We start from the raw sequence: 18611 nt of genomic DNA, 5'->3' as shown, positions 1-18611 counted from the left end.
CCTTTTAAGGACTCGGAGAGAAGCATTGTATGCTAACGCTCAACCCGTTGACGGTAAATTGGTGTTGCAAATGGTGCTTGCTAAACTAAATTCGCAAAATAATTAAATTGGAGTTGGATTAACAGGGTTGAGTTTGCAGAAGTCATATTTTCAACCCTCTCCATGAGCCTTCCGCAGTGATCATCTTGTCGGTTAGATTAACCGATGTCTTTGCAACTTTTGAGGAGGATGTGTTTTGCATGCAATTTTACTTTAAAGAAGTTGTGGCGTGGTTACCGATAGTATGACTGTCCTGGGAATGTGAGCAAGATGTGAAGTTCTTTAGTATGCCAATTTGGTATGTTTCTGAATGTACCGGTCAACACAGCTTACCTATTGGTGCAACTGCCTCTGGATGGAAGTGTTTTGGTATTCAAGTTGGAAAGTGCAAGTCTAAACCTGTACCATGAAGGACAAGCCGTTAGATGTTTTGAAGGATTGAATTAGGCAGGTGGTTGTATTCTCCTGATAACCCCTTCTAGACTTGGTGATATATCGGGATGAAAATGGCCAACTGGAGGTTTATATCTTAACGTTGTGACTGTCTCTTGTGTAGATCTACCCACACTCGTATTTTTGGAGTTAGTGATGTTGGTAGAAGAGGTGAAGTATTGATGTTTCTTTAATCTTGAACCATAAAGGTTTTAAATTGATCCTCCCTGTGAAGGAGTTGAAGTTGAAGCGAAGAAGGTTTATATTCTTATTGGGGGTTTCGACCCGAGTTTGTGGAGTTAGCCAAACAATATTTTTGGTGTGATTGCATCCACCAAAAAGGATGTTTTTGGGCAACTAATGCATTGGTTTTAGATCTAGTCGAAGAGAGTGTTTCATAATTGGCTTGTACAGTATTAACAGAAATGTTGTGTGTTCTTGGATTCATTTTCCCTTCTAAGGGTGAGAAGGCAACGAAATGGTAAAGTCCATCCAATGTAACCGAGATTCGGAGTTTTCTTGGATTCGCTGGCCGTTACCGACATTTTATACAAGGTTTTTATTTTATTGCAAAGCCTATGATTAGACTTACCGAGAAGTGTGTTCCATTTGTATGGACTGATGAATGTGAGGTCAGTTTCCAAACATTAAAGAATAAGTTGGTGAATGCTCCTATTTTGGCTTTGCCCGAGAGTGGTAAGCGTTTCACAGTTTACACTGATGCTTCTCGAATTGGACTTGGCTGTGTGCTTATGCAAGAAGGTCGGGTAATTGCATATGCTTCCAAACAATTGAAAACTCATGAACAGAATTATCCCACTCATGACTTAGAATTGGCTACAGTGGTTTTTGCCTTGAAGAGTTGGAGGTATTACCTGTATGGTGAGTCATGTGATATTTTCACTGATCATAAGAGTCTCGAGTATATTTTCACTCAAAGAGATCTGAATTTGAGACAACGAAGATGGTTAGAATTAATCAAAAACTATGATCTGACAATTCAGTATCATCCCGGAAAGGCAAATGTGGTAGCTGACGCCTTAGCAGAACAGGTGTACCTAAAGCAATAATGTCTTTACATTCAGACTTGGATCGGATGGGGATATCTTTTTGCTTTGCTGGCACTGTGCAGAAAGAAACTCAAATGATCATCCAATCTGCTATACCTGAGCGTGTACGTGAAGCTCAACAATATGATCATCTTCTTTTAGAAGTTCGAAAGAGGACTTCGATGAAAAAATTCAAAGGAATTTACCATTGATGAGAATGGCGCAATATGCTTTAGAGGACGTCTTTGTGTACCACAAAAGGCAGATGTGAAAATGAATATTTTGAGAGAGGCCCACTGGACTCCTTATACAATTCATCTGGGTGGAACCAAAATGTATCGAGACCTAAAACAAAATTTTTGGTGGAAAAGGATGAAAGTGGATATTGCTAAGTATGTTGCAGCTTGTGGTGTCTGCCAACAAGTAAAGGCTGAGCATAAAAGACCTGCAGGATTAATGCAATCCTTAAAAATTCCAGAATGGAAATGGGAACATATCACTATAGACTTTGTTGTTCGGCTGTCTCGTTCACCTCAAGGAAAAGATGCTATTTGGGTTGTCGTGGATAGACTTACCAAATCCGCACATTTCATCCCAATGAAGACAACCAGTTCGGCACATGATTTGGCTCCCTTGTATATCAGGGAAGTAGTGAGGCTGGATGGTGTGCCAAAATCGATCATTTCAGATCGAGATTCCAAATTTGTATCCCAGTTTTAGCAAAGTTTGCTTATAATAATAGCTATCAAGCAAGTATTCGGATGGCTCCTTTTGAGGCCTTGTATGGACGAAGGTGTGTTTCCCCTTTTTGTTGGGCTTATGTTGGAGAGAGATCACTACTTGGTCCAGATTTAGTTCAGCAAACATCAGAAAAGGTATACCAAATATGTCAGAACCTGTGGCTGCTCAAAGTCAACAGAAGAGCTATGCAGATATCCGGAGACGAGACCTAGAATTTACAGTTAGTGACTATGTTCTGCTCAGAGTGTCGCCAACCAAAGGTGTTGTACATTTTGGTATCTCTGGGAAGCTTAACCCGAGGTACATTGGTCCATTTCTAATCACAGCTCGAGTAGGCAATTTGGTGTACCATCTTGTTTTACCAGACTCAATGAGTGGAGTACATAATGTCTTCCATGTTTCTATGCTAAGAAAATATCTGAGAGACCCTGAGCATAAAATTGATGTTGAATCAATCACAATAGAGAAAGACTTGACCGTAAAGTGCCACCTAGTACGTATTCTGGATTCCTCAGAGCGAGTTATGAGGAGGAGGAGTATCAAGTTTGTGGGAGTCCTTTGGACAAATCAAACAGAACGAGAAGCAACTTGGGACTTGAAGAACGAATGCACAAGTAGTATCCTGAGCTCTTTGAGACTGGTGAGTCATAAGTTTGGAGATATTTTACCTCTATTCCATAGTTGCCATGGAAGCGGCAGAATTCGGGGACGAATTCCTTTAAGGGGGGGAGAATGTAATACCGAATTTTTGAAAAAAAAAAGAAAAGAGAGATTTGACCAGAATTTGACTTTTTGATTCGTTGCTCGTATGGACGATCGGAGACCGTGGTTGCGTTCATCTCGTCAAGACAAACCCATTTTGCTATTCATATATCCGTTCCGGGCATTTTGTGATCCGTAGCAAGCCCAATAAATATAAACCGTTGATTTTTTTAAAAAAAATTATAAAAGACGGATGGGTCGGTCATCAACCCGACCCATCCGTCCAGAGGCTTCTCGCTCCCTCTCGCATTCTCTCTCTCTTTCTCTCTCCCACCGCCGTGCGCTGTCTGGTCCTGCCGCTGCTGTGCGGTGCTGCGCCGCCGGCCGCCGTCTCCTCCACCGGACCAGCACGCCACCGCCGGCCGCCGTCGCGCCGCGCCGAGCACCGGCCGCCGTTGCTCCCGCTCCTGCTATTGCCGTCGCGCCGCACAGCGCCGCTGCGCGCTGCCGCTGCTCGCCGCGCTGCTGCACCGCGCCCGCCGGCCGTGCGCCGCCGCCGGCCGCCGTGCCTCTGTGCTAGCCGCTGTGCGAAGCAGCAGCAGCTGACCGAGGCAGCACTAGTCGGCCGAAGGCACCGAGCGGAGAGCTAGGAAGAGAAGCCAAGAAAAAAGGAAGAAAAGGAAGAAAGAGAAAAGAAAAGAAAAGAGAAGAAAAAAAAGAAGGAGAAAAGGAAAAAAAGGGAAGGAAAAAAAAGGAAGAAGAAGAAAAAGGGAAAAGTTGGAAATTTCGGAATTTCGTCGGATTCGTCGTCAATCTTTCGAAGGCGATTTCTCGGTAATTTCTGGACGTTTGTGGTTGGATTAAATCAAATCAAGCAATTCGTGTCGTACCATTTCATGTGATCAATAGTCTGATTCGTTTCGATAATCATTATTGATTCGAAGATACGACATCCGAGTCAAAGTATTCTTTTCGTTCATCGGAGCGAAGTCTAATTAGTGAGAAGTTTAGTTCGACTCTGAATTGCAAATAGTGTATCATTTCATGTGATACAGTTTCTGTTCGGTTTTCTGAAATATAGGCGTATACGCAACGTTTTCAGACGTAGGGTTGACGCTTCATATTTTATGTGTTTTAAATGTGCTTTAGTGCTAATAGCATACCTGTACAGGTGGTACCACTTCTGGGCGTTCTTGATCGAATTTTCTTCGTCGCTTTTGGTAAAAGGCAAGTAACATGGGGGTGTGATTTCGTGCTATGTTTATACTCATGTCTTACTTCTTTTGCAAATAAAATTGAAGTATATGATTTTCTTTTCTAATCCATTTAAACTATGGATGATGTTGCATTCGATTATTTAAATCAATGCTTTTCTTATTGGTTTGGATTGTACCTTTGTCTTCATGAATCAGTTGTGGTTTTTATCATGAGCCATTAAAAAAAGGAACAAAGAATTGACGTCAATTCACATGCATACATATGCATTTATGCACTTCATATGGTGATAAAGGCCGATCATTGCCATCGTACGTGATTCGTACTGGTACATGGTGTTGCATGAGATGTTGGCATCGTCCAGCTCTCAAATGGAGTTGCATCATGGCATTCATACATTTCTTTTTATGATATTTGGAGAATACAGAATTCTGGGAATTGAATGCCATATTTTGTGGAAGACTGGGTTGAAGTTTGTCGTTATTTTCTCGACAAATATTTTTAAATGATGATCTCTTTAAAACCATTGGTTTTTCTTGTTGATGTGAGAAGAATGTTTATTTACCAAATGCTTTTGAATGAAGGAAGGTATGTTTATATTCATAACTGTTACTTGCTGAGCTCGTCTCACCCCCTGTTAAATCTTTTACAGGTATGTTTAGATGTTGACGTGCATTTTTGGAATGGATCTGGGTAGTTGCACACACTACCTCCTCACAATGTCGATAGCTCACCCGGTGCTTAGAGGTTGTGCTTTTGATGGTTTGTCGTTTGCTTGGTTCATGTTGTGGTACGACGCTGGTAGCGTCATGACGGTTTCTTTATATATGTTGGTTATATCATATTTTGTCTGCCTGAGATCTTTTCTTGTGGTCAGTTATACCTCTCTATAGAGAAAATGCTGCCAAAATTTCCTATTTTTAAATAATTAAGCTTAGTTTTAAAGTAGGGTGTTACAGCTAGATGTTGTAATAATTTTTAATTATGCAACCCAGATAATCCCAAACCCATCTCCAATAGCCATACTGGAGAAGATATTTACTGATAGAAATACAATATGCTATATGAAAACTTGTACAAAGTACCATGTTTTGACTATTTCTAGTCCAGAATTTGAATGCTACAAATTTGTGTCTCCCAGGCTCAAGAGAGTGACAAATCACTCGTTTCACGAGTTCAAGACTTGTACAAAATTTGTTGGCAATTATTTGTTAACAAAAGAAGATATCTATATCAAATGAGAATTCCATTCTGGTGTAACATCCATAGGACATGGAGAGCTATAGGCCAAATATCTTTTTAATGGCAAAACACCTCATCCTTATTTTCCCCAGTTCTCTGAAACTGAAGTACTAACTGCAAGTTCCACATGAAGATGCCCCAGGTTATCTCACATTATGATGGAGGTTATCTCATATTATGGAGAATAGTTCTGACAAATTTGTTGGCTGATGGAGATTGAAACCAGCTTCCATTCTCATGTACTATTTCCCATGTTACCAGAAAGGGTCGCTTTTCCTTGTGTTGAATCCAAATACTATATATTCTTCCACTGGACTAAAATAACTAAGGAAAAGGAGAATCTTTCTACATCTGTCATCTATATTCTAAGTGGGATTACTACAGACGACACAGTTGTTTTAGTGGCAACTGATGATAAGTTACAGCTGGGAGCATGCAACTTACTGCCTACAAATAGAATCAAATCTAGGTACTGCACATTCTGACCTTCAGCTTTGAACATAATACACTTAACATTCAAATCATATCACGAGTTCTGTCTCAGAATTTTTTTCTATCATTTTATTATGATCACATAAAATACTTCCTGATTAAACAAACAAATTCAATACGCCATATAAAAATTTGTGCAAACTACCATGTTTGGACTATTTATATTCAGAAATTGAGAAAACTGGAATGCTGCAATTTGATGGCTCTCAGAATCAAGAGAGTGATAAATTACTGATTTCATGAGCACAAGACGTGTACCAAAACTTGTTGACATATTTTCCTTGCATAAAAGAACATCTGTATCAAATGAGAATTCCATTCTGGTGTAACATCCATTGAACATGCTACCTATAGCTCCCATATTTTTTTTACTAGGAAAACACCTCTACCTTATTTTGCCACTATTCTGAAAATAAAGTACTATAGCCAGACATTCCATACGAAGATGACCCAGATTATCTCGATCATATTGTGATGGAAACAATAATTTGCACAAATTTGTTGGTTGATAGAGATCCAAACCAGCTTTGATGCTCAAATACTATTTGCATTGTTTCCAAAAAGGGTCATTTTTCCTATTATTGCAACCAAATACTATCTATGCTTTCATTGGACAATATGTTTCTAATATTAATAAGTAAATAGAAGAACCATCGACAATGTTAATAAGTATATATACTACATGAAAAAGGTCATGGGTGACGAGTGATAATCGTCAAGGGTAACGGTTAACGCACTCGTCACCCTAAATGCATCATTGATGACTAGTAATAAGTGACGAGTAAGGATTCATCACCAACGATATTATAGGTGACTAATGACCCATAACTAATGAAGGTCATAAGTGTCACCTATAAAAAGTCATAAGTGACAGGGCCATAATTATGACTGTTTTTTCGTTAAATTGTAATTTGATAGGTGACATAGAGTGACATTCGGTAAAATAAGCATAACTTTTGCATACGGACTTCGATTTTAACTTTTTTTTTTGACTCTATGAACATTTACAGAAAAAGTTATATCTGTTTCTCCTCGACTCTATCGGGTTCGGCAAATTTTTTGAGGCCTAAAATGGCCTGAAAGATTGAGTTCTTTCCCTCTAAAGTTTCTACACTATTTTTAGAACGCGCGTTTGTGTCTACAGACGCTACCCCTTACATCAAACTTGAGCAGAACTTGAATCAAGCAATATAAGTATGAACCATTACGAAACAGTTAAAATATGACATCTAAAAATTGCATAATTTATGCAGGTATAATGAATAAGATCAGCCCATCTGCAAAGTCTGCAATATTACGCTGAAGTCTGAAGCACTTTGGGCTACACACCAAGTGTCATAGAAACATCACTGAGGTAAAAACATGTCCATGTTGACCGATACGCGCATGTGGCCTGTCATGTGGGTGTTTTTGGCTGGTTATATTCAAATGATTACTTGAACGGGTGTTTGAAGGTAGTTACACACAATATAATACTGTTCCATCTTACCCTATGTGAAACTAAGTTTTGCTCATTATCTCTGTCTGGCCATATACTCAAACATTGATATATTATAGTACATCTGACTTGAAAGCTAATTGATGATGACAGAATGGAAATAGAAGAGACATCGTAAGACCACCTGCAACAATGTACAACATAACTCAGAATTTAATTTGCATGAACACTAATCTATTGTTTTATATTATACAAGGAAAGGAACCCATCTTTATCAACTTCACTTACAGCTAAAAGATCTCATGCATCTATAACAGCCGAGATACAGGAAATTTACTCTCTAATTTCTGCATCAAAATTATGCATTCCCTATAACACATATTGTACTCACATGTTGCATTATTGTTAACTAAAATCGGGAAATTGAAGATGATGCAAGAGATAAAATCAACAAAAAAGGCTCAGGCCACACCAAGAAGCCTAAACAACAATAAGGTATTGTAACAGTCCACCTTCTTACCTTTTCAACTCCAATATTTCTTTATAATTTTAGTGCAGATTTATAATTCAATACCATACCCTGCCTCGGAACACCTTTTTGTATGTACTCTTATTACCTGATCAAGTAAACCTGGAGTACTTCGAGAATTTCCTCTTGAAATTTCACAAGTCTGTTATATGGCATGCATTATTCTACGTAAATAAGCCAATCTTTTTTGCTTTTACTTTGGTGATTTGAATTCATTGGATATGGAAGACATTGTAGTCCATCAATAGTAGTCAACTCATTAAGGGATCTAGATAAGTTTAATTTCTGCAACCTGCTATCTGCAGTATCTCTAATTTTGCATTTCAGATTATTGATACTGATTAAAAATATATGGTTTTAGTTAAAGACAAATCAACGAATTTCTTACTACATAGTTTTTTAATCACATCTCCCCATGTATTCTTAGTGGCTAACAACAAATGTAGTGGCGGCAACGGACAAAGGATGTGCAATGTTATCTTTCTGTCTCACCAGGATTGTATACTTCTTCTAAACAATGTAAAATCCAAAGTTAAATATAGTTGTATCTATTTGGATTATTATTACTACGCCGATTCAGGTACCCCTGACAAATTATGTTTCAATCTATATTTGCACCGTCTTATAAGATATCAAGATTGTTTTCTATGATAGCTCCGGTTCAAAAGCATCACCACCCATCAGTTGTAATTATACTTCTATCTATATAAACAACTCAGCATAACACACAGCAAAGGGCCACATCGCGCCCAGCCCCACATGGCAGGGATGGTTTGTATGTGCAATGTAACAATCTCTTGTGCTTAACATTGTTAGCTTCTTGTCATACTGAACTCCATAGGAATTATTTTTCTGTTGGTTGAGGAAATTTCAAGTTAGTTATGCTGTATCATTTAATCATTTTGTATCTCATAACTCATCTATTATTGAGGCCTCAAGCCCTGTCATCTGAACCACGGTTAGCTTTGCATCGCCAGCGCCTACGACGTGTACCTGCCTGGAGCCTGGGTCAGCAGAGGCGTGGGCAGGCGGCTACACGCCAGAGGCGTCGGCTCATGTTGCCAACAGCACGGCCGGCAGCGGCAATGTGACACTAGCTTAGCGGCCTCAGCAGTACACAAGACCTGGCAGCCCCAGCGGCCAGAACGCATCGTCAGCGTGGTAGCCAAAATCTTGCGCGATGCCAGGAAAGGCACAGAGAGCACCAAACGAAAGTATTAATAAAGGCTAATTTTTGCAACTAGCTAATACCATTTCAACTTAAAGCAAATCTCAGTTACGATGATCAACTAATGCCGATAGCCTGATGCATACAACAACACAATAAAATTCTGAAGCTGTCAGAGGCAACAAGTGACTAAACTCGAATTCAATCCATTGGTGGCGGAGGCCATCTTAGTCGTCGCAATTGGCTTATGTCCAGAGGTTCCACATTGACACAGCCAATCGATCAGTATTATTGGATGACAATGAAGTTCAGTTGATCAACCAGAAAATTACTACAAGCTATCAGATAGGTAAAGGAATTCACCTTAACTACCAGAGTTAGGAAGGTAAATGCCGTGGAAATTGTTTGCTCTCAGGCTCCTGCAAGTTGTACATTTCTTCTGAACCTTGATGGCTTGCTTGATGCACCCCGCACAGAAGATATGGCCACAAATTGTCGTGGAAGGCTCCTTCAAATTGTTCCAACATATTGGGAAGGTAAAAATTGGTTCCTTGGGAGCCTCTTTCGCAGGCTCTTTGCCAGTTTGCATTGCACTATTTGACTGTCAAATAGAAACTGGTAGTCAGAGTTCAGTGCAAAGCGAAAGGTAACAACAATTGGATGCAAGAATCAAATATATCGGGCAACCTTTTCTGCTGAAGTTCTGGAAATATACTCTAGCATATGGAATAACGTTGTGCTAGAAATTTAGAAATGACAAACTTTGGTTTGTGAATATTAACTGTCAGCAGCTATCAAGAGCAATCTGAACAGATCCATATCACATCATCTATATATGTGTGTTTTGAGAAATAGGTTGGCCAAGGAAAATGTTTTGAATTTAAAACAAGTGTTACTGAAAGAACTACATAATTCACAACTCTATGAGAACGCTGAAAGTGTAAGTTAGGACAGAGTATACACAGGAAACCAGCTGTCATTTTAAATAGCTGAAAAGCAAACAATAATAAATCTGCAATCAACCTGGCTTTAAAGCTGAAAAAGTTTGATCCCTTCAAAACTAGTATAAAATTAAGTACCTGCAAGCTGGACCCTTCTCCCCTATCTGGGGAGAGGCAATGTACTACAGGTACAACCATCTGACGCTTGTACCCTGTGGAGAGGACACATGCATCATCATCACGAACCACTCCTGATTGAATAAATGATCACAGATTGGAGTCTTAAATCACAGGGGACATTTGGAATCGGTTATGTATAAACATTTTCATGTGGGCTATCCAGATTCAACTTTGACACATGTGCAATATCATACAAGACACTCAGTCATAAACCAGAAACTGAAAACTATAAATAACTTTCAGCATAGCCTATAGATGTGTCACCACTATTGAAATACCGTATATCCCCATAGTCTAATCAGAGATACGGTCATCTTAGTGGCACACTGTAGGCATTAACCCCAAATTGTCGGAGTTGTTGATGAACATAGAGTTTTTTGAAGAATCTAACTGAACATTTGATATTACACTGATGAACAAATACAATCCCTGCTGTATTAAAAAATAGTTCGTTTCTTCAAAGTATTCCATCTCTGAAAAAGTGGCAACAAAAAGGGCAATAAAATTAACAAGAATGCTTCTGAAATTTGACGCCATAAACCATAAATATATAATTAATTCTGTTCTATTGAATACATAACAAACAATTTGGTGCTGCTGGAAAACATACCTTTTGTTCTATAAAACAACAGCAACAATTGACTTTCAAATTGGAACAGGCAACCTAAACGATGTTTCACAATTACCAAAAGAACTAATCAAGAGTTGCACTATAGCTGTAATATGAAAAACATGATGTATTTCAGTCAGTACCATATCAGCTATCATTCAGCTAGGCTGAGGTTAATATTATAACACATGTCAGCAAGGCTATCTGCTATATCACACGGGTAGCAGACTCTGAAACCCAATTTTCGAACGTGGAATTAATAAGGTAATGTGAACATAAAAGAAGACCTCTCAAGTACAATTATCTCCGGACAATAAGGGTAAAAACAACTTTGTAAGAGCCACTAAAAGATGGGCCCAAACCCGTTCCAGTATATGCCCCATCACTCAAAATTTAGGGGCAACAGCATGCTAAAGAATTTGTAATAAGCTGGCTATGAACCGTTAAACAAAGCCCTCCCAGCTTTGACCAATCTCCATACCTCCATCTATGTTCCCAAAAGACAAAAAATGGTTGTAGGAAGTATGAACAGATGAGCTGTTCAAGTCCAATTGTGAAAATTTCTTCAACCGAGTAGACAAACGGTATTGAAGCCACCTGGACTCGATCCAAGGAACAAATGGACTTCTACGATATCTGTATTAGTATGTAGACTCATTGGACCTGATGGCTCCAAAAAAATGTCATTTCCCACCTCTGCCTTTATCCCTTTGATCTTGTCCTGATAAATGACTGAATGATGAATAGGCTGGCAAACATTTTATCTTAGTCTCCCACCCTTTCGTAAAAAAGTAAGTAAGCCTCGCAGTTAAGAACTTCCTGCAGAGAGGCTTCTCTGACTTGTCCATCGCTTGCGTAAAACCAAGACTTAGTGCTACTGCTCTGCTGCTGCCGACCCCCGATCTTGCCAGCTCTCACATATGCAATATAGTGACCTCCTGTCATGGATCCCATGTGCTCTACAACGCCAACTAGACGATAAGTGGTGTTGTCATTCTCCTTAGATCTGCATATTACAGGAATAATGATGAACGGACCAATCATAAAGCTGCAAAGAATTGTTGCTACTCATAAATCACAAATACAAGGATTCCAAATTCAAAATAATACGCTAATATCATATAGAATCAGAAGACTCTAGGGTCTAGAAGCAGCAATGATCATCAAGGCCTCATAATAGGTTAAGAAAATATAAACCCAAAATACCAGAAGATCACATGTAAATCAGATGGGTTACATAACCATTTTAACTGCTCTACAACCATTAACTTATCAATAAAATGCCTTTTCAATCAGATACATATGGGATCTAAATACTGTAACTATACAGAACATATTCCTCCCCGAACATAAATGTCACCAAGTTGGGAAAGGGGGTTGATCTGATCGTAAGGACCACAAGCTCAAGGACATTACAATGTGCAGATTGCTTTAAACACCCACATGGCATCCGATGTTATATGCCCTCAAACATGACCATGCTGCTAAAGTCCAAAAGGTCCTACTGAAACCTGAATCATGTAGGTAGTAAGCACAGAATTCTACTCTGAATTAGGCTATACCGAAAGAATATGAAAGTGTGCACACTTGTTTTAGTTGATCATGATTTTGTTTTCTTCTCTATCTTATGCACACAAAAAGAATTGTTGTAATACTTGAGAAAGCACCGTTCGTCAATGATGCAACCCATCCTATAACTTCTGTTTGGATACATATATGGGATATCTTCAGAGGCCAAACTTGATTGTGTTTCCCCTGTCTAGTAAATATATGTTGCACAGTGCAGCAGTAAATCACAGACAGAAAAATGGACCAAACATCTATTGAAATCTCTGTGATAAACTCAATCACAAAATCGGAAAAAAAAAAGAGGGAGGAATGACTATAGCTTATTTTCTGCTATTAGTCCATTTAGTCCCTCAATGACAACCAAGATGACCACGCAAATAAAGGCCAAAATTTACCGTTATGGTACATTTTTTTCCTTTTGTTAAAGTAATTCCTAATCATCTAAACCCCTCAACTTCCAAGTCATGACCATCATATTCATTTAAGGGAAACTATCAAAAGGGAAGCTTGATCACTTCATGCCCCTATAACTAAAAAAAAGAAACCCATTTGCAACTCTCAAAACCCTACCAATTTGCAGTCATATGCTATTGTGATCCTTCAGTGGATACATTACTTGGAATGCCAAAAGAAGAAACTCATTTATATTATTAGCATGCTTTTGCATAAAAATAAGACACTTAAATTAAATCTGAATCATATTATTCTATTGTAAATTGCAACAGACAAATATTAATGAAAAGATCCACATTTTACTCTCTTTCAGGAAAAAGAGGAACATGAAAACTTGAATCGCAGAATCAGCTTGCAAGCAATCAGCAATGATCTGTCTATGTAGCAAATTACAACCCATGAACCTAGGGACTGAAAATTACCAACCAAAGCATGTTGATTTATTTCTCTCAGAATGTGTCTAAGCTAGTTTACTGTTTACATGCAAAAGTACTATTGGTTGAGTATATTGAGGTGGTCATTGTATATATTTTACATTATCAACGAGTAAATAATATACAGAAGGTAAATTCTCCATTTGGCTAGTAAGAATAAAATATTAACAAATTACAGCTAAGCAGAAAAAAGTTGACTGTTAAAAGGAAAATGTATATATTTTCAGTGTAAAATTCAGTACCTTGGGTCCATGAATGGTCGTATATCAAGCATTTCCTTAAAGCGCACATGCCCTTTCAATTTCTTAAACCGGCCATGAGAGTCCTGGCTGAATCTGTTCAAATTAATCGTCAATGCAGGCGGAGCCTTGCTTATAAGGATTCTTCTCAGTGCAGCTCTGAAAACCTTTATTTCATCCTCTTTCTGCTTATTTTGGTTATCTTTCACTTGATGTGCCTTACCAACCATCTTCATTCGTTTCCTCCTGCCCTGATTCCTTGTGTTGACATCTTCAATATCTTTCGCATTCGGCAAGATTCTTCGTGCATCAGACGGAAGGCTGTTAGCCACAACTTCTTCAGCACCACCATCACATTCAGATTTTATATTGTTAGTTACACTGCAAGTAACTGAATCATTATCACCACCACTAGGTGGTGCACTTGTTGCTTCAGCAGTTATATCCACATTACATCCATCATTTTGTTGGATAGCTGAATCATGTGATTGCTTACTCAAAGATGTGCATTCCAATTCTGAGCTGTTCAAATCTTTACACTGTTCCTGATGGTAAACACTACTGTTTGACTGCTCGGTCTTGTCAACAGTTAACACAACACCTGTTTTATGTACAGTCGTATTTCCAGTGTCTGGAAAATTACCATAGGAGATCTGTTCAGGCTCAGCCAACAAAGCATTTGCGTACTCACCTTCCTTGCAGTGCATATCTGAATGTACATTGCAACCATCAGTTGCCACAAACTGGTCAACGTCCTCCTTTTTGTTGCAGCTCATGACCAACTTCTCACCATCTTGTTCTTCATCACCACCTGGCATTGTCTCCTCACTCTCCTTTCTTTTATTGACACTATCAATCATCTCCACAATACTTTTTCTTTCATTAATGTTTGGGCGCGCTGCATTAGTACAGTGCTCACAGTACCATGGTTCAGACAGCAGCTCTGGTTCAGTATACAAAGCCAAGCAACCCTCAACTGATACGGGAGCATTACTATCATCCACCTCATCATCAGCACTATTGCTACTCCAAGCCATCACATCAATATCTTCAGCTTTACCGCTTCCTTTCTCGACATCAAAAATAACTTCAGGTTCATTGAACATATCACCAAGACCAACATAGTCATCTTGCTCTACATCTCCACCAGATGCAGGTTGTGTATCATTTTCTGCTACTCGAGAGACAGCTGGAGGGAGAGTTGCATGTCCTGAATTCTGTGAACTTTCTTCAGTTTCATCCAATTCTTTGGTGGTGTCTTTGTAAGGAAGCAAGATAACAGGCTGTAATGAGGTGGCATGGTCAAGAGTGTTCTCACCGGAGTGCTCAGAACCCAAGATCTGCTCTTTGGGTAAGGCATCATCCTGAGGATGAAATGAATCATGTATGGCATCCTTACTTCCCCAAATATGTCCTGCATCAGCAGAATCTGCAGAATCAAGAATCTCAGACTTTGCTTCACCTGCATCGGCAACATAATCCAACCAGCTCATGTTATCCTCCACATTTGAAGTGACCTTTAGTTCTTGATTACACACAGAAGCACATGACTCACTGCATTCCGAGGGCTCATGTTCTTTCTCGCTGACTACCTGTCCCGATTCTGAACTAGGAATTTGGGAATCATTGCACTCAGCAACTGTTTGAATCTTTTCTTTGTTACTCTCCTCTACAGTATGAGATACTCGAGCAGAAATCGTCCCATATCTGCGATTTTTGTTCCTATCTCGTATGGATTGCTTGGTCCTCTTTGCTGGTGGTGATGAAACACTCTTGGCCAGAGGCCTCCTTGACGGAACTGGTAGTGACAGATCAAGGAACTGGTCATGTTTAACGGAATTGTGAGAGCATTCTGTGCTAGACACAGTACTAGACAGTTGGCCCCCAAAGATGGAGTCGACAATTGTAGGAACCCCTGCATTGGAATCATCCTCTGCTAGCTTCTGTGCTTCAGCTTCCTCTGTACGTAAACCATCAAGAAAGCAACGGAGTAATTCATGGCTATCTTGCATCTGATAGCCCCTGAATTGCGGGTATTTTGAGCAAATATTTGAGAAGAGGTTCTTTGGGCTAAGTGCACCTCCAGCATCATTTGAAGCACTTGTCTCTACAAAGAGCTTCTTCAGAGACATAGCAAGGGACCCTGTCGGAACATCTGGTCCTAACATCTTCCTGCGCAACCTATCAAGCGCAAGGAGATTCTGCAGCACTGCATTGAAGAAGCATGTGTTTCCAAGATTTGGAAGCCCTTTAATAACATTACCATGGCAATTAACTAAAGCCGATGCATCACTATCCACTGTACGAACCATCTTATCATTCTTTGTCACTGCTACAACTGTTTCTAATTTAGGCATCTCAATTGACACCTCCTTTTCACATGACAAACAATATGCAACGGTTGGATCATCATACTTTGCAGCCCACCAATGTCGGTCCTGCTTGGCATGCCTTCTAGCATGACCATATGGCTTGGTGTCAGCTCCTGCACCACCACAAAAATGCCGACCACAGTCCAAGCAGACCCACATATCGCTCTTCGCCACCTTTACCTGCACCTTGGCAGCTGCGCCTCTTGCGCCACCACCTTTTTTCTTCTGCTTCTTACTGCCTTTCTCCTTACTTCCCGCACTGCCTTTCTTTCTTGGGGCGTCCTCCCGGCAATGCTCACACGACACAACATGTTTGGAAGACAAGATCTCCAGGAGGACCTTGTCCAAGTGGGCAGTGTCATGGTCGTAGTGACCGCACTGCTCCCTGCCACGGGCTGACACAGTCGCTTCCTCCGTCGAGTGGCTTGCGTCTTGTGATGCCGTATCACCAGATTGAGAATCTGAGGATCCGGCCGGCAGGTTAACTGTTACAGGTTGCCTCCTAGTCTTCCTGTTACTCCTCTGCAGAATACAAGACGGATCAATATAAGTGCTAGCCAATGATGTATGGTAGTAGCATAACGATTAGTCAAATTATCATTAAGCAGGAAAAGCAAGCATGACAAAAATCGGCAATGAGTAAAGGGTTCAATAGGCCCTAGTAAAATGCATGCTGTATGCTCCTTAAACATCGCAATTTACCCAATGACATAACATTAGCAGTACACACAACGTTCTTGAAAAGTGAGGTAGTAGTTCTTTCAATTCAAGATAATGAAAATCATTGTACTTGAGGGGGCACTAGCGAGGGCGATACTGCCTGCACTTCATCTTCGATGGCTTCCACATCAGTAGGTGAGGTGCGTGCATCAGCAACAGCGGTCGATACTCCACGATGGCTCCCTACTGCTAGGGTGCTTGCTTCCAAGTTCACAACTACTTTATCATCAGACCCATCTTGTGACTGTCTCCTCGGGGCATGCCTTGTGCCACTGACTGTACTCATACTATCTTAGATGCCGATGCTCACCTCAGCCCCGCAAAGAACCTGAAATTCATGGGGATATGGCTTAGTAATTCTTTAGCTACTGCTCTACAATTCTTTGGTTCACAACAAGACTGGGACACAAACCTAGCAAACAACAAACAGCCAAGAAATCCTAACAATCGTAAAAGGGGAAAGCTGGAGGTTGTACGCATACTAATGGCAAAAACTGAAGAACAAGGTCAAGACTACAACATGAACACGCCCCTAAATCCTCTTTCCCAGAACCCAGCAAACATCTACCGAATCAACAAACCCCAGCAGTGGGAAACCCTCCCTAGAAATGAGCGAATTCGACCAAGAGTCGGGCAATCCGCGGCGCGACCATCGAATCAATAACTAGTCCCTCCCCCGCAATTGCTTCGCCGAATCAACAGCGGTAGCCAAATAATTCCACACGACCCGACTTAAATACAGATCGCAAGCATAGGGAGAGACGAAAAATTTGCACCTACTCGTCGCCGAATCGAACCCAACTCGAGCGAACGAAGGACTCGGGACTCGAGGAGGGGAAGAGCCGCTGCAGCTGCTGGGGAGCGGCAGCAGCGCGGAGGAGGGCGCCGGATCTGGATCGGACGCGCCGAAGTGCGGCTTCGATTCACAGTGCGGTCGCAGTGCGGCTAACGGCCTAGAACGATCCGTAGGCACCACGACGTCGACGAGGGGGCGCCACGACGAGGGAGCGATCCGTAGGCCGCCGAAACGGACGAGGAGGAAGGCGGAGGTGGCGCGGGGCGGAGGTCGGTGAAGAGGCCACCGCCGACGGTGGGCCGGTAAGGTGGCGGCCCTAGGGTTTCGACGGAGGACGGTGGGGAATTTTGGCTTCGGGCTCACGGGCGGACGGCTCAGAGCTCAGACGAATACCGACGAAGCCAAAATCATGAACTGATTCTCATGCCACAGTCAAGTTCCAAGCACTTTTTGTTTAGGGAGTTTCACGAACAAGCAAGGGAGTCTAACTCATTTGATAAGCATGTGCAAGAAAATATTTTTGGAATGCAACCATGAAAGACATCCTTCGAGATAAAGAAGAGAATAAATTAAGAGATAAGAGATATTTCTTATTTCTTTTTCTTACCATGCAAATAAAAGTACCACAATTAAGAAATATGGTTTCCGTTTTTTTAGTCCGAATAGAAAGGTTTGAAGCCGAGTCATATTCAACTAGACTCTCTAAATAAAAGTTCCATACTATTCACATATCAGTCTATTTAGGTGTATGAGTACTCATTGTTAACCTTATTCTAAATACTTTTCAAGGGATATGATCCCATGCTCGAATCTATTGTGTGTGAATCATAATGTACATCATAACAGATAGAATTGATTATGAAGAAATAGTCCCTCATCATGTGTGTTTCGATTGAGCGCCAATAGGGTACCTCCCTGTTATCGAGTTTGCAAGTTCTCGCTAAAAACTTTGCATCCACCTAACAAAAATATGTGTGTCTGTTGTTCTTAGTGTGCGGATCAACATAGTTCTCACATTGCATGTTCAATCTAGATCATGAGTTGGTGGTGTTTTTTTTATAGTATTGCATCTGCTCATGTCGTGCTAGTTATCATATTTGTTCTTCGTTGTTCTTCACCGTGAAAAATCGGGCAATCCGACGCTGATCAACCTCATCTTGAGGTCTGATCCTCATCAAGTTAGGTGTGGGTTGTGTGGGTTGAGAGCACGAGAGAGGTATACGAGATGGTAATTGGTGGTAATTTTCAAC

The 18611-nt window shown here is 40.5% G+C and overlaps 2 protein-coding genes across 5 annotated transcripts; both read right to left on the bottom strand.

The window, feature by feature from the left end:
• Positions 1-9080: 9080 nt before the first annotated feature.
• Positions 9081-11417, bottom strand: LOC133896574 (uncharacterized). Its single transcript, XM_062337173.1, has 3 exons — positions 11260-11417; positions 10127-10239; positions 9081-9648 (listed from the first exon to the last, which is right to left on the bottom strand). Exons 2-3 carry the CDS (start codon positions 10184-10186, stop codon positions 9412-9414), a joined length of 297 nt encoding a protein of 98 aa, XP_062193157.1. The 5' UTR covers positions 10187-10239; positions 11260-11417; the 3' UTR covers positions 9081-9411.
• On the bottom strand, positions 10377-17875 carry LOC133896573 (ubiquitin carboxyl-terminal hydrolase 1-like). 4 transcript variants are annotated; one of them, XR_009905797.1, is made up of 5 exons: positions 17342-17875; positions 16636-16893; positions 13477-16367; positions 10922-11784; positions 10377-10832 (listed from the first exon to the last, which is right to left on the bottom strand). XR_009905797.1 is itself a non-coding variant. In XM_062337170.1 (4 exons), the coding sequence occupies exons 2-4, from the start codon at positions 16849-16851 to the stop codon at positions 11544-11546; spliced, it is 3348 nt and encodes a 1115-aa protein (XP_062193154.1). In that variant the 5' UTR covers positions 16852-16893; positions 17342-17875; the 3' UTR covers positions 10377-11543. The 4 variants fall into 4 exon arrangements, 3 of the variants coding, with proteins under 3 accessions (XP_062193154.1, XP_062193155.1, XP_062193156.1); XM_062337170.1 differs by having other exon boundaries at positions 10377-11784; XM_062337171.1 differs by having other exon boundaries at positions 10377-11784; positions 17346-17875.
• Positions 17876-18611: the final 736 nt, after the last annotated feature.

Source organism: Phragmites australis, chromosome 17 (assembly GCF_958298935.1).
Source record: "Phragmites australis chromosome 17, lpPhrAust1.1, whole genome shotgun sequence".
NCBI lineage: Eukaryota > Viridiplantae > Streptophyta > Magnoliopsida > Poales > Poaceae > Phragmites > Phragmites australis.
This window is presented reverse-complemented; position numbering and strand designations above follow the sequence as displayed.

What these genes read in the sequence shown, in the direction of transcription:
- LOC133896574 (XM_062337173.1), bottom strand. Translation starts at nt 10,186, where the DNA reads ATGGTTGTACCTGTAGTACATTGCCTCTCCCCAGATAGGGGAGAAGGG. An exon ending in GAGAAGGGTCCAGCTTGCAG is followed by an intron (nt 9,649 to 10,126) that starts GTACTTAATTTT and finishes TCTATTTGACAG; the next exon opens with TCAAATAGTGCAATGCAAAC.
- LOC133896573 (XM_062337170.1), bottom strand. Translation starts at nt 16,851, where the DNA reads ATGAGTACAGTCAGTGGCACAAGGCATGCCCCGAGGAGACAGTCACAA. An exon ending in CCTCGCTAGTGCCCCCTCAA is followed by an intron (nt 16,368 to 16,635) that starts GTACAATGATTT and finishes TGTATTCTGCAG; the next exon opens with AGGAGTAACAGGAAGACTAG. An exon ending in CGACCATTCATGGACCCAAG is followed by an intron (nt 11,785 to 13,476) that starts GTACTGAATTTT and finishes TGTAATATGCAG; the next exon opens with ATCTAAGGAGAATGACAACA.